General features: G+C 35.6%; 1 protein-coding gene across 1 annotated transcript; it reads left to right on the top strand.

Moving 5' to 3' along the window:
* Positions 1-1,480: 1,480 nt before the first annotated feature.
* Positions 1,481-8,504, top strand: LOC145634726 (uncharacterized). Its single transcript, XM_081686117.1, has 6 exons — positions 1,481-1,777; positions 2,636-3,891; positions 4,461-4,592; positions 6,076-6,120; positions 6,206-7,018; positions 7,988-8,504. The coding sequence occupies exons 2-6, from the start codon at positions 2,640-2,642 to the stop codon at positions 8,203-8,205; spliced, it is 2,460 nt and encodes an 819-aa protein (XP_081542243.1). The 5' UTR covers positions 1,481-1,777; positions 2,636-2,639; the 3' UTR covers positions 8,206-8,504.
* Positions 8,505-15,631: the final 7,127 nt, after the last annotated feature.

Consider the following 15,631-nt stretch of genomic DNA (forward strand, 5'->3'; position numbering starts at 1 on the left):
TTTATATTTAATTAATTTAAACTGGAAAACTCATTCGCCAATTTTGCTTACGTGTCATTTAAATTATTTAATTCTAAAAGAAATTAATAATCTCGTATTTAATTGGCTACCACTAAAATTGTTTATCTTACGTGGCACACTAAAAAAATTAAATCCTATATGGCTCTCTAAAAACTCGGGAAAAAAACCCCTTTATATATATACTTATGAAGCCCGTGCGATGCACGGTTTGTTAGTATTTTTAAAAAAAAAAAAATCATATATATGTGATTAAAATTGTTATTATATTAGTTTTAAAATATTAGATAAAATTCCTAATTTCCTCAAAAAAAATAAAAATAAAATTCCTAACCTCAAAAGATAATATTTTGTACTTAATTAATTTAAACTTTAAAATCTCATTCGCCAATTTTGCTTACGTGGCATTTGAATTATTTAATTGTAAAAGAAATTAATAATCTCTTATTTAATTGGCTACCACTTAAATTTATAATCCTACATGGCGCGCTAAGAAAATTAAATCCTACGTGGCTCTCTAAAAACTTGGGGAAAAACTCCCCTTTATATATATATACTAGTTTTGTGTCGTGCGATGCCCGGGTTGTTTATTCAATTTAATGATAAAATTTTTAATCTATATGTCAAATTATAAAATATACAATTGATACAAAATTAGTTTATTGATGTACTTTTGTAACGATTTACTATCTAGCTTAGTAGGCATATAATGACTAATACTAATATTGGTGGAAATGTTCGATTTAATACTTTACAAAAATAAACAAATAATAAATTAAATAAGATAAATGTTCAAAGCCCGTTGGATTGACCCGAACCCAAAACTTTGGGCAAGGGTTGAACATTTCTTGACTCGTAACCTAAAGTGACCCAATCCGAGATGACTCATGATCACTCAACCCTAATTGACAGGTCTATGTAGTAATAAAATTCTATTAGTTGTGAAATATATTATTTTAACTGATTAGTATATATTATAAATAGATGTTTTACACTTTAAACTAATTCCTTCGCTCCAAAAAAAAATATATTATGTTATAAAAAAATTTAATTTATATGATAATTTTTAAGAATTATAATCTAATAATTTTTTTGAATAAAATTATAATTCAATTTGTATCTATGAAATATTGGTCTTTTATCGAAAATAAAATTCTAAAATTTAAATTTTATCCTAAAATTCTATAATTTTTTTAATCTTTTGAAGATTATTTAAATCGCTCCAACGTGGCGCGACACTTGACGAAAAGTTGGAACGCCAAGTGTCGCAACGTCGTGACCTAGCTAAAAATTTAGCTTTATATATTAGTTTAATTTCGGGTTTGTTACAGAGGGAGTTAAATCTACCCTCCCGCCCCACTACACAGGTCTAGATATTAGATTCAACTCCCTCTGTAACAAACCCGAAATTAAACTAAAAAACAAGACCCCATCTGACTCGACACGACAACTCTACCCTCCCGCCCCAATACACAGGTCTAGCTGTATTACATCACATAAGACTTGACAGAATGCTTCAAAGGAACACAATCTTACATCTTACGTCTCTCTCTCTCCTTGAAGAAGTATGTATACTAGTAGTAGTAACTAGGTCCCACACCGAACCCTTTAAAACGCTTCACCCTTTCTTCAGCGCCAAAAACCAAACCCCCCTTCTTCTCTTTCTCTCTCCTCCTCCTCCTTGGCTTCCGTACACTCATGCTCACTCCTCTTTCTTCTTATTCCTCTTTCAATTTCTTCCGATTTCTTTGATTTTCTGGTAATTCTTTCTTTCCCAATTCTACAATTGAATTACCTTTTCTTTTGCTTTTTCATTTTTTTTAATTTTTTTTGTTTTGTCTTTTATTGTAATTTGAATTTGAATTTTTATGTGTATTTTTTGTATTCCGATGATTGAATTTTGTGTTCTGGAGTGAATTTTGTTTGATGGGTGTTCTTGTTTTTTTATAAAAGATTTTTTCTTTGAGGTGGCGTTTGTGGGTTGTGAAATTATTTATTTGATGATTTTTATTGGCTGAAATGAACTAGAATTAGGTTAGATTTTTGTTATAAAGTGTGGAAAGTCATGGGTTTGAATTTTGAATTGTGCCTATGCATCTGAATTATGGGGTTTTACCGTTTTAGGTATAGATTTTGGCCTTTTGATTTTGATTTTTTCAAAAGTGGATAGCTGATTTAATGCGTTTTATAGTGCTTGCTTTATTCTGGGTGGCTAACTTTGCTTCGAAATTGGATTGATTTAGTGAAATCTTTGAACTTTGAGGTTTTGGCTTAGTGCAGTAATTGAGGAGTTTTATGGATTGATATAGTTTTCTCAGCACATTGAAAGGTGTAGTGAGTTGAAGAGCTTGATTTCGATGTTTTGGTTTCGTTGTATATGGGTAATTACTTGATCAGTGCAAGCTTACCTTAGGGAAAGCGGTAGATGACACAATTAGTCATAAAATTTTGGGATGTTGATTTTTCCGAGTTTGTTGCCTAAATGTGGTATGCTCTAAGCACAAATGCTTGATTGATAAAAGTATATCTAAGTTGATGTGATAGTTAATTGTTTACAATGTTTTGACTGTTTATTTATGCTCTTAATCTGATAGTAGTATCTTATTTCTTCATTCAGAAGCATGAAAAATCGCGATCAGAATCAAAGGCAAGATGATTATGAGGGCTTTATTAGTGTACCTCAGTTGCAGAATGATAATTCTCAAGAAGCTTTGCCTGCTAATGATAGTTGCACTGGTGGCCCTAATCCCTTCACTTTTATGCCTCTCCAATCTTCTCCTTTGTCTACAAGGAATCTTTATGGATACCAAGGAAATTTACCCAGAGCCTCTGTAAATGATTTGAATATAGGTACTAATGTAGATGAAAATCCAATGAATATATCTATTGACCAAAATGTAATTGTCATAGATGATAATTCCATTCTAGACAATCAGGGTTTCAGTTTTCCTAGTGTAGGCATGGATTTGATGAGTCCTGGATATCATATTCCTAACAATGTGATGACCTCTTATCATGGCATGAGTAGGGTACCTCAATTCGAGAATGTTGGCATCATTGACAGAAATTCCATTAATGCTGTTAATCGTGGGGTTGGAAACTTCCACCTGGATGCAGAAACACAAAACAGCATCAGACAGCCAACAGGGCACTATAGACATGTTACTAATTTCAGTGAAAGTGCAGCTCAGGTCAACCAAATTACTGTCCCAAGAGTGTATGATAACCAAGTTAGAGCTAATATGTCTCATCCAAACAGATTGGACAGACTTGATGGAAGATTTTTGTCACTTGGCAATGTTGCATCTTACGTGAACTCCAACACTTATGGTGGGGGAGCCATTCATTTGAGTGAGACGCCCCTTTCTTCGCAAGGTCAATCACCTTATAATTCCTTTAACAATGTGCGGGGCTTGGCAGGGTTTCAGAATAATGCAGATGGTCTTGTGACGACATGGGATTCTTCAGGCAATCAAAACATTTCTGGTGGTGGTAGTTTGCAATTTATGAATTCTAGGCATGATATGAATCCAACCTCCAACCTCTATGGAGGGCCGGTGAACATGCACCATTATATTCCCACTCCAAGCGGCAGAACCTCTGAAGCTGGAAATGAATGTGGCTCAAGTATGTATTCAAGTGACCCTTCTGATTGCTCTAGAGCTGATCAACGCGTGCTTACCAATAACTCCAGTCATAATCAAGGATTGGCCAAGAATGTAAGAAGAAGGATGCAAGGAGTCCCATTCAACTCTACTGTTCTGAGAAGTAATCACCAAATTGCTGCTGATCCACCACAGAATTCATATCTAACTACCAACCTCATGCCACCTCCTTCCGGGATAGGAGAATCTGATAGCCATGACAAGTCAGGTGAGCAATCTGTGCATCTTTAGTCATTGATGTTAAATATGTGTCTTTAATTTCCCACTGTCATGAAATGTTTAAATCAGCTTGCTAGAAGTCACCTATTCCATTACTTGTTGAAGCTTTAATGTTGCGTCCTTGGATATAAAGAGCTTACATTGATCAGAAGCTGAAAAAGAAATTAAACCTGCTCTTATGAGATTCAAAGTCCTGCATTGAATGATTGAAAATACTGAAGCTGTCTGGGAGTCTGGGATATTAGTTCCTGATCCGAAGCCAAGCTGTTCAGTTACTTACTGCTTCTGTTGTTAAAGGTCACAGTTCATTGACTTAACAATAAATTTTTATGGCTAAATCTTGTGCTTTAAGTGTTGCTTGAAAAATGTTAGCTCCGTCACTGTTGCTTTATGGAATGTATTATATGCCGCCTCTTTTGTCCTACAATCCCCACATCAATAATTTTCGCTGTTAACATGTCACAGTCATTCCTCAATTGAGATGTCAGGCATTCTTTGTCTCCTGCTGTTGGTTTGCCAGTTCCTATCTGAATGTAACCCTAGCTCTTTAATTTGCAGGCCTTGCACTTGGATCCTGTGCAACTAGTTCTTCTGTTCAGGCTATTGGAGACGATCTTGTCCCCCGGAATAGTAGGTTTCTTTCTGCTGGTATGCCTGCCTGTCAGTTTTCCGGTGGCTTTGTTCCAGCAGGTATGTCTGTTTTCAGTACTTGCTTGCTACGTTCTTTGCTTTATTGTGAACGATTATTCTGAAAGATGTAGTTTGCTATCACAAAGATGTTGGTAACTTGGTGCTATACATCCCTTTAAAGTTTAAACTGAGTGAGGTTTGTTGTGGATATGTGGTTAACAGGCTTTTCTGAGTTGAAGCTTGATACTGTAAATTTATGAAAGCTGGACATGCCGTTTTCATGGCTGACTGATAAATAGTGGTATCTTGCACAAAAAGCTATGTGAAATGTTGTAGCATCATTTTTCATTCATTGAATTAGGAAAACCAATTCATTTGATAGATGAGACTAAGATATAATGGCTCTAGCTTTTTGTGTGTTTAGACTGTATGGAGAGGTTTGAATTTACTCTGCTACATTGAACATAGTTATTCCAAAAAAAAAAAGAAATGATTTATTTTTTTCATCCTAAACTGTGCAGCTATATTCATTTCAATAATCTATTTAATTTTTTTTAATAAAAATTCGAAAATGTAGAGCGACACATTTTAAGCAAAGGTTGAAATAATAAAGACTAAATGCTTTTAATTATTGTATGCTTTTCAAGCACAATCTAAACACAAAATTGTACAAAATTGTATCGTATACAATTTGTTCATCCTATAGAATGTATCGTATACTTGTTGACTCATACAAAATTGTACTTTTGAAGTGTTTATTTCAAAGTGTGTTTTTCTGAATATTACTTAAAAGGCTAACAGCCTTGTATATTTGCAGTAAAAACATTGACCTGGTTTGTGTTGCCATTTCAGTTTCATGTGTTTAGTTTTTCATTACACTATGTTAACTGCATTAAATGAGCTGCCAAATGATTTCTATACAGTGTAGATTTCATTCAGATGAAACGGTACTAAGTCAGTTATTTTCCCACAGTACAAACTGGTTTGATGATATATCAAATAATTGAAAGTGAGGTAGCTACTGTGCTGCTGCTGATTCCACAATAGTTATGTGATTCTAGCATGCTATAGCATTTGCCAACTGCGGACTAGAGGAAAGTTTATTATAAAATAGGAAAACATAGTCAGGCTCTTTTGTTTGATTCTCTTTATCACTTTATCATCAGAAACGATGATGCCAAAACATTATTACATTAATTGTGTGAATAAAGAAAGACTGCCATTGAATTGGGTGGCTTACAGTCTGCAAGCTGATTGTGTGTCCTTTGTTACAGCAGAAATATCTCCACCATTATCATTTAAGTAGTTTAATTATCTTAGTTACTAGTGTTACATGTTATTTCTCGTACCTATAATGCAAGTTTACCTGCATTTTTTTTTTATGTATGCTTTATGTTCGCTGCTTTGATGAGACCTTTTGTGGGTAGAGGCTTTGAGCTCCGAAAAGTTAAATTAGCTGAACTGCAAAATGCCATGTTTCAAAGAGTTATTACCTCACTGATATGATGATATGTCATATATTTATCTTAAATTTTAATCACAGGAAAAAGTTATCCACCTTACACTGGGCATGGTCGGCATTCCACAGGTTTATATGTCCTCATTTTGGTTTTGATATATGTTATGTGTAAGAACCTACATTGGTCTGAAGTATGTGATTTCTGATTTATTAGGTCAAACAGCTGACCTCACAGTGAAAAATGAACATCCCCAGGCTTCTACAGGTGTCACTAGAGATTCTCTCAAACGAAACTTAAATTTTCCTCCCCGTGCTTCAATACATGATCAGCGCAGGAAAATCATGCCTCAAACATCAATGAAACAATTTTCACCAGATCTACTGCAGAATGCCCTGGGGCAAATTGCTACTACTGGCCATTCTATGCCAGCCTGTACTCCCGCTGTGAACTCCTCTGATATCCCTAGTGCTGTACTGAGAGATTTTGCTGCTCGTGATTGTACCAGAAATATTACATCTATTTCTCCTGAAGCAAAGACTGATGGAGCCTCTAATACAGCGAGGGTCACACAGAATTTTGCAATATCTGCAGCTACTCATAGTTCTTCTGCAGAGGTGTCTTTGGATATCCCCAGCTCAATGACGAGCTCCGCAGCTGCTCCTTCAAAGACTTCCACTGCTGCAATGGTTGCAGCTGAAAGTCCTACTTTTGCATCACCACCCATGGATGCACCATCAACCCCTTTAGCTAGGATAATAGCAAACCGCTCTGGCTCAGCGAGAGTTCCAATCCCAGCAACTAATTCACAGAGAGTTGCAGCAGCAGCTTTATCTTCTTCTGGACGTAACGCGGCTGCTTTGGCTGCTCTTCGGAAGCTTCAGATGCTCCAGACTAACTCAAATATGACTCGTCAATCTCTGAGTGACTGGAAAAAATCTCTGCCTGCCTTGGCTGCTTTAGCAAAGGCAGATCCAGGTTTGAGAGCATCACAAGTTCCTAGTTCAATGCCTCATATAAAGTTTCAAGGTATTTATGTGTATGTCTTCTCTTGCATCCTTCATTTACTAAGATATTTATCTGGCTTAAATTAAGTTTTTGCTTTTGAAGTTGCTTGTTTAAACACATATATATTGTGAGGTGAACAATCCTGAACATAGTAACATTTTCCGCAAGTGTGAATGTTGTTGCCCATGTTTCAAAGCTTTTGATGAAGACTTTTTTTTCTATTCAAAACAGTATTTCGAAATTTTTTTTACCATCCAGAGCTTTTGATATCTTTATTTTGAAGTGTATATGTGTAGACCCTTGGGTATTCTTTGTTTAATACTGTCCCATTTCTTGCATGACCTTCATTACCATTTTCGAATTACTGTGGGAACCAGCAAGAGAAAAGATTAGTTTTGCTGATTATTCGGAAACAATGTGTCAATATGGAGGTTTTTTTTTTTTTTTTTTTTTTTTGTATCTCGGAGATTTACATATAGATTTTGCGTTGGAATTGGTTAATGGTGCTGCCCAGACTAGGTTTTCCTTCATAATGCTGTAGGTTGGATCATTCTCTACAGTCTACACCTTGCTCTCTTGCTTGCTGTGCTGAAATAATATAATTGATGCACTCTTGCTTTTTCTTATCCACTGAAATTTACTCCACTAAATCAGTACGAAAAGCTCTTTGATCTCTTTTTTATCTATTGATTTACTTTATACAGCTAATGAAAACTATTCAAGGTTTTCCGTTGATGATAGTCTCTACAGAGCTGCGCATTGGCACTTGCTGGCCTGGTCCCCATATTAGCTTCAATCTGTTGATTCATGCATATACTCTTAGCTATCTTGAAAGTTTTAACTTAAACTTGCTGTAACCTTTCCTGTGAAATTTTTTAGCTGTTATGCATGCTGTGCGCTCTGTGGTTTCAAGATATTGTTGTGCTGGTTACCTTCCAGTGTGCATACTACCCAATACAAGAAGTTATTAACAACGGTTTTTGCTTGTAGGTTTTGCTCTCCTTCCAACAGTTGGATTCAAGTGTCTTTTGTGCAAGAGAGACTTATCATTTGCACCCGAAGGCCCTATTTCACAACCGCCTATTCCACCAACTGTAGCTACTCTACCTTGCGGCCACACCTTTCATGACCATTGTCTGCAGCTTATTACTCCAGAAGATCAGTCAAAAGACCCACCTTGCATTCCTTGTGCCATGGGTGAGACATGAATGTCTTCCCAATTACTACTAATCAATCCTCAACTTTTGCCGTTGTTAAAGTAGACATAGCTCTATTTCGAGGATGTATTTTAATTAATTAGTCGGTTGATAATGAAAACATATGGGATTCTTGGTAGCGTATATAGCTGAAATAGAGATTATGCAGTCTCTTTTTTGGGTCACTAATTATGAAGATTAGAAGGAATGTATTGTATATGTATCAGAAGAACATATAGAAAAAAATCACTGACATTGCAGTGTACATATATGTGAGCACATGTATTCATGTAGCTCTGCTTTTGAATGCACATCTGAAGCTAACATTTGACTGAATAAAGATTTTGATAAACTTTGGAGGAATTCTTGGTATCAACTAAGTTGAATCCACAATGACTCAACTAAGGGCAAAATAGTCATTTGAAAAACCTGGTTTAAAAAGAAAATTAAAAAAACCAAGTAAAGTTGTAAAGGAGAACAAGTGTGGGCCTTGGTTTGTCAAATTCCCTATTTCAGTTTTAAAATTAAAAATGAAATATGAGGCGGTTTGATAAATATTAAAGGGGAACATGCTGGACAAGAAAGAGAAAGCATTTGCGAATTCCTCTTTAGCTCCTACTCAGGAAAGGAGAGAGAAACCAAAGGCAGATATAAGTAGCTTTTTTTCATCAAAATCGCATAAACTAAGTGCATTTGCAGGCAAGTAAGTGATCTAGGCGAGAGAGGAGAGAGAAAGAATTTGCGAATACCACTTGAAGTTTATGGGGTATGTCTACATTGGTATGGTAACTAGTTTGTGATGTGATTTGGGAAGTTGTTGGTATTGGTATGATACAATTCAACTACCATTCAGTTACAAGCACCTTGATTACAATTCATTTACAAATACCAACAGGACTTACCATCATACCATCAAGGTTGCTGGTGGTATTCAGATGAGTCACTATATTAAGTTATGTACCATTCAGGTCGTCGTTGGTATTTAGTTGATGTTCAGTCATCAAGTTAGATACCATCTAGGATGTAATTGGTGTTTGAGTTATAATTACTGCCCATATATTAAAAGATTGCATAATAAACTAAATTATTGCAAGAAGATGTTTCTTTTGCCTAGTTCATCCAATAAGCGATAATAATAGGCGATCGGAAAATAAAGAAATGGTTAATATAACCTTTGACAACTTCAATTTTTAATTTCATGCCTTCCTTGAGTGAAAATTCCATAAATTTTTAGTTGAAAATTTGATTAGGAGAATTTTGGGAAATTTTTCCCTACCATTGCCAGTGAAATTTGGGAAGGTAAGGTACAAAAGTACTGAAACTAGGTCCCCCTCCCTTTTACTCTTTTCTGTTATTATTTAGCCTTTTCATTTTTCTTTTTTTTTTTTTAAAAAAAAAAAAAACTTAGTTGAGTCCAAAGTGGACTCAACTTAGTTGAAACCATGAATTCCTCTGAACTTCGTATCTATATCATTTCCAAGGAGTAGAAGATGCAACCTAGAGTAGATTAATTTGAAGAACTCTCACAAATCATAACAGGGAATATAGGTCAGGAAGTCTGAATACTCCCTTCGTCTCAAAATAATTACTCCCTCCAATCCTCCATCCCATAATATAATTCCCGCTTCGAAAGATACTATGGGTACACTTGGTGTACAGAATCTTGTACACCAAAATCCCTATTGATTGAAAGGGAATCTTATTTTAAAGTGGGTTATCTTTTTTTTTTTTTTTTCATTTAAATTTCAAATCTTCTTTTTAACAATTAAAAATTTGAATTTCAAATTCAACCATATTTTATAATTCCAAAATTTATGTGTCTTTTTTTTCCTTGCTTTTTTCTTTTTTTTTTTACTCTCCACTTTGTTAGACACTACTAGAAAAAGGCATGTTTCCGACGGAATTATTACGACGGACCATATTTTCCGTCACAAATTTTAAATTTCACGACTCGTAAAAATCCGTCGAAAATATTAAATTACGACGGAAATTCTCTCACAAAAATTAAAACATCAAAACCTTCTCCCTTGCTTTTCACGACACAACCAAGAAAAAAGGGGGAAGAGAGAGAAAGAAAGAAAGGGAGAAAGAGAGAAAGGAAGAAAGGGATAAAGAGAGAAAAGAAGCGCCGGCATCGGAGCTACGCGTCGCCAAAGGCCACCGGATCCGCCGTCGCCAGCCCTCCCGTTGTTCTCCGCGGCCGGTAAGTTTTGTTTTTGTTTTTTTTTTTATTTTAAATGTAAAACGCCACCACTAACATCATCTGTGTGAACAGCCACCACCTGTCACTGGTGTAGCAGCGGCTGTCACCAGTCGGTCTCGTCGCCGACATTCCAAAAACCCGGCCAGCCGTCAGTAAGTTTTTTTTTTTTTTTTTTTTTTTTTTTTTTTTTTTTTTTTCTAATCTGTTTTGATTTTTATTTTTTAAAAACCCTAACCACCACCACCCCTTTTTTCTTCAGGTTCCTCCACCTTCCTTGCTCTGACCAGAACCACCACCACCTTCTTCCTCCAGCCATGTTGTCGCCGGTAAGTCTTCCTTTATTTTTAATTTTTTTTCTTTTTTTTTTTTAAATAAAAATTGACATTTTACACCCTAAATAAGGTTTAATTGTTATTATTTGTAGGACTTGTATCTTTTCCTTGCTTTAAATCTCAACAAAAAGTGCAGATCTAGAGATTAGTGAAATTATAATTTCTAAAATTGTTAGTTTAGTTTATACTTGGCATGTTAGTGACTTAGATATATGTTAGTTTATTCAAGTGCTTTGGTTATGTTAGTTTAGTTTGCTTTACTTTATTATAATAAATAATAACGGTTGATATGTTAGGTTAGTTTGGTTTGGTTTTTTATAATAATGTAAGACATGACATGTTAATTTTGTTTGGTTTATTATAATAATGTATCACATGATATGTTAGTTTAGGTTGATATTTTATTATAATGATGTACGACATGATATGTTATTTTACATTGGTTTAGTTTATTATAATAATGTATGTTAGTTTAGTTTAATTTATTATAATTTAATAATGTATGTTACTTTTGTTTAGTTTAATATAATGTATGTTAGTTTTTTTTAGTTTAATATAATGTATGTTAGTTAATTTAGTAAAAAATATTTGTTTTATATAATGTTAAATGTAATGATTAATATATAATTGTTTATATCAATTTAATTATGAATACTAGTTGTTTATATATGATTGTTTATATCAATTTAATTATGATTATGATATATTTGGTTTACTTATAATGATTATTATAATTTAATTATGAGTGTTCTTTACTTTATAATGGTTGTGTTATGTAATTTGCTTGGCATATTTTTAAATGAGCGTGTTATAATTACTTGATATATTTTTAAATGAATCATTTGCATAATCATTTGCCTAGATACCTGTTCAAGGCATACTCACTCATTAGGAGTATGTCTTGGATAGTCCCCGGTTGGGACTGTCCTTGGACGTTTATTCTCACTTAGGTGGTGAATGTATGCCTTGTTATTGTAACTAGGGAATATCCTGACTTATCATTTCTCTACAATGTTCTCTGGGTACATATGACGGGTTGTCTAATAGCCTACATCGTGTACTTGGAGAACATAAGGGAAATGCTGCCGGATTTTCCATAGAATTGATAACCTGACATACATTCGCTAGTGAGATTAAATGTCCAAGGATGGGTTAGGTTGGAGTGATAAGGACCTTTGGGCATCATGTACAATCTTATTAGCATTTTCGTAACATTTTGATGGATAATGAATATTCAATACGCATTATGACTAATGTGATTATACATATTCGTGAGTTTGTGTAGAACTTGTAATCATGAAACGAACAGAACGTAGCTGAATGTATGAAAGGAAGGTTGGGCATTCTATTAATCCGGAATTTGTGAAAGGGGTAGATGAATTCCTTAAATACGTGGAAGATTATCCCGAGAGTAGCAACCCGAATGAAGTTAGGTTTTCATGTTTTAAATGTACGAACAAACGGCTTTGGGATGCGGAAACGGTTAAAATTCATTTGTATCGCAAGGGTTTCATACCTAATAACTAAGAGTGGATGTGTCATGGGGAAGGATTTCCGAGAGCTCCTGAAGGACCGTCAAATGAATATCGTGAAATGGTTTTCGATGCTTTTGGTCATAATGAAGATCAAGGACATTCAGAAGAGGCAGAGGAGGAGCCTAATGCACAAGCTAAGCATTTCCTAGATTTGTTAAAGGCTTCCGAACAACCATTATACGAAGGAAGTTCATTGTCTGTGTTAGAGATGGCTGCCCAAATTACTAGTCTTAAGTGTGAGTATAATTTGCCCCATAGATGTGTTGATAGGTTTGCTTCTTTGGTCAATGAGGCGATTCCTAACAACAACCAAATGGCCGACACATTCTTTGAGGTGAAGAAGATTGTGAAGGGGTTGGAGTTGCCTCATGAAAAGATTCATGCATGCCCGAAATGATGTATGCTGTTTTGGAAGGATGATGTTCAGCTATCTACATGTAGGGTGTGTGGTAGCGACCGATACAAAAAGACTTCTAAAGGTAGCTTAGTGCCTTTGAATGTTTTAATTTATTTTCTGATCACATCGAGATTGCAAAGGTTCTATGCAACCAAGAACATATCGGAGGAAATGACATGGCATTCGAAAAATCCTCGAGTTCAAGGCACAATGGCGCACCCTAGTGATAGTGAAGCTTAGAAACACCTCGATAGATGCTTTCCAGAATTTTCTAATGAGCCTCGTAATGTTCGACTTGGCTTGTGTACAGATGGTTTTGCTCCTCATGGTAAGTTTGGGGGATAATATTCCTGTTGGCCTGTCATTTTGACCCCTTATAACTTGCCTTCCTCAATGTGTATGAAAAGACAATTCATGTTCCTTTCGTTACTCGTTCCTGGTCCTAAGAACTCTAAGGGCAATTTGGATGTGTATATGCAACCGTTGGTACAAGATTTGAAACAATTATGGGAAGTAGGCGCAAATACTTATGACATTTCGAGGAAACAAAATTTCAATCTTCGAGCAGCCATCCTTTGGACCGTTAGTGACTTCCAAGCTTACGGTATGTTGTCTGGTTGGACCACAGCGGGTAAGAAGGCTTGTCCTTATTGTATGGATAAAAGCAAAGCATTTTGGCTTGAACACGGTGGCAAAGTTTCTTTGTTTGATTGCCATCGCCAATTCCTTCCAACAGATTACCCTTTTCAAAATAGTAAAACTGTATAATGTAAAAACAAATTCGAAAAAGGTTCACCGCCACACATCATGTCAGGTGAGGAATTGTGGGAATGTGTGAGACACCTTCCAAAGGCAATTGATGGGCCGGAGGCATTGAAACACCTCAAAAAAGCAAAAAAAGGGTGGTTCAAGCAAACCTCGTTGTGGGAGCTTCCTTATTGGAAGCATCTGCTCATCCGTCACAACTTGGATGTCATGCACATTGAAAAGAACTACTTTGATCAGTTAATCCACACCATAATGGATGTGAAAAGGCATACATGTGACACGTCATCGACTCGAAATGACATTGTCAAATATTGTAAACGGCCACAACTTCATCTGCAGGAGGACGATAGAGGAAAAAAGTACATGCCAAAATCCCCATTCACTCTTGACAAGGCTCAAAGAAAAGAGTTGTGTGACTGGGTTAAACAGTTGCGTTTTCCTGATAGATATGCCTCCAATTTGAGCATATGCATAGATTTACAAGCTTGTTAGCTTCATGATATGAAAAGCCACGACTGTCATGTGTTCATGGAGAGGTTGTTGTCCACTGCTTTGAGGGAATTGCTCCCTACCCATATTTGGAATGCAGTTACAGAGATCAACCGATATTCCGTGATTTGTGTTGTTACACAATCACCATTAGTGACATGGAGCGATTAGAGAAAAACATAGCTGAAATCCTTTGCAAGCTTGAGAAGGTGTTCCCTTCTACATTCTTCAACTCCATGGAGCATTTACCTATTCATTTGCCATATGAGGGCAAGCTATGTGGTCCTGTTCAATATAGATGGATGCATCCCTTCAAAAGGTAATCAAAGTCCCTTTCACTTCCTCTTTCATACGAACCCTTCATATTCATGACCTATTTGCACAATTATTTATACTAATTTAATTGTAGGTTCCTTAATCACTTGAAACGTAAAATTGGGAACAAGGCTTGAGTTGAAGGTCCTATATGCAATGCTTATCTCACCGAAGAGATAGCAAACTTCTGCTCAAATTACTTTCAGGCGTCAGTTGACACAAAAACTCGGGATCTCGGTCGAAATGTAAATATAGACGTGGAATCCACAATGGACAACGCTGACTTACTAGAGTTGTTCTCGGTGGATAGCGATCATGTTTCAACTAAGGGTAAAACTCGGTATTTAGATGAAAAGGAACTCGAGTGTGCTAATTTGTTCGTTTTACGAAACTGCAACATTCTTGGTGAATACAAAAGGTATATGTGTTAAGGAATGAATTTTATTCATAGTTCTGAAGAATTAAAATGGTTGAATTACTAATTTCTCTTGTATCATTGACCTAATAGGAAGTTTGAGGACTACATTCTTAGTACCCGACCGTTTTTGCGTAGTGAAGAAGTTATGGAGAAATGTGACACCGAAATCTCTGATTGGTTTCACCATAAGGTGATAGAAATGTTCTAGGTCTTTAAATATGTTTTTTAGATCTTGCAATTCACTTTAATTAATTCTTGAATTGTGACGTAAATAGGTGGTTGAAGAGAAATCAAATTCGGATGTTGTAGACACCCAAATGTGTCTCCCCAAAATCAGACCCGGTGATGAATACCTTTCGCGTCAAACCATAATCGAATGAAGTGAAAGTGTGGAAAGTCTAGTGTTGCGGTTAGTTTTTATTAAAATCTCTCTTTCTGTTTTCGAAAATCTATTCTATTTTATGAAAATAGTCAATCTTGTTTAGTTTTGTCTTTAATAATGGTCCAATAATAGTGTAGTTGGATTGGGCTCAAAAAGAGCTTTCCAACGATATATTATAAGCCCAATTCCGATGAATAATGAGGAAGTTATGGCCAAATTACTAAACTAGGCCCGGTTTGATATTTATATGCGGCCCAATGATGTAGAGGAGGACCTATTATGAATTATCATTCCTAATCCAATTAGGATTGATTATAGTCTTCTAGAATCTTCTAGAAGGTTCTTTTGAATCCTAATGGGATTAGGATTGATAATTAAGTTTTATGAGTTTTATTTGGAATATAAGAAGTGTTTTAAGCAAAATTACGATTTTACCCCTCGTACGGACTTTTACGACTTAATTTTATCAAAAAATAGAAATCGTGTGGAAAAATCTCCTGCAGCGCCGAACGTCAGGCTGTCGCCTAGTGACAGACCTTGTCGCGCAGCGACATGAGCTGTTGTGGCGGAGGCGTGTTTTATTCCTTTTTGTACTCTGA

The sequence above is a fragment of the Chenopodium album genome, chromosome 6 (assembly GCF_948465745.1).
Source record: "Chenopodium album chromosome 6, dcCheAlbu1.1, whole genome shotgun sequence".
In the NCBI taxonomy this organism is placed as follows: domain Eukaryota; kingdom Viridiplantae; phylum Streptophyta; class Magnoliopsida; order Caryophyllales; family Amaranthaceae; genus Chenopodium; species Chenopodium album.

What these genes read in the sequence shown, in the direction of transcription:
- LOC145634726 (XM_081686117.1), top strand. Translation starts at nt 2,640, where the DNA reads ATGAAAAATCGCGATCAGAATCAAAGGCAAGATGATTATGAGGGCTTT. An exon ending in CGGTGGCTTTGTTCCAGCAG is followed by an intron (nt 4,593 to 6,075) that starts GTATGTCTGTTT and finishes TTTTAATCACAG; the next exon opens with GAAAAAGTTATCCACCTTAC. An exon ending in GCCTCATATAAAGTTTCAAG is followed by an intron (nt 7,019 to 7,987) that starts GTATTTATGTGT and finishes TTTTGCTTGTAG; the next exon opens with GTTTTGCTCTCCTTCCAACA.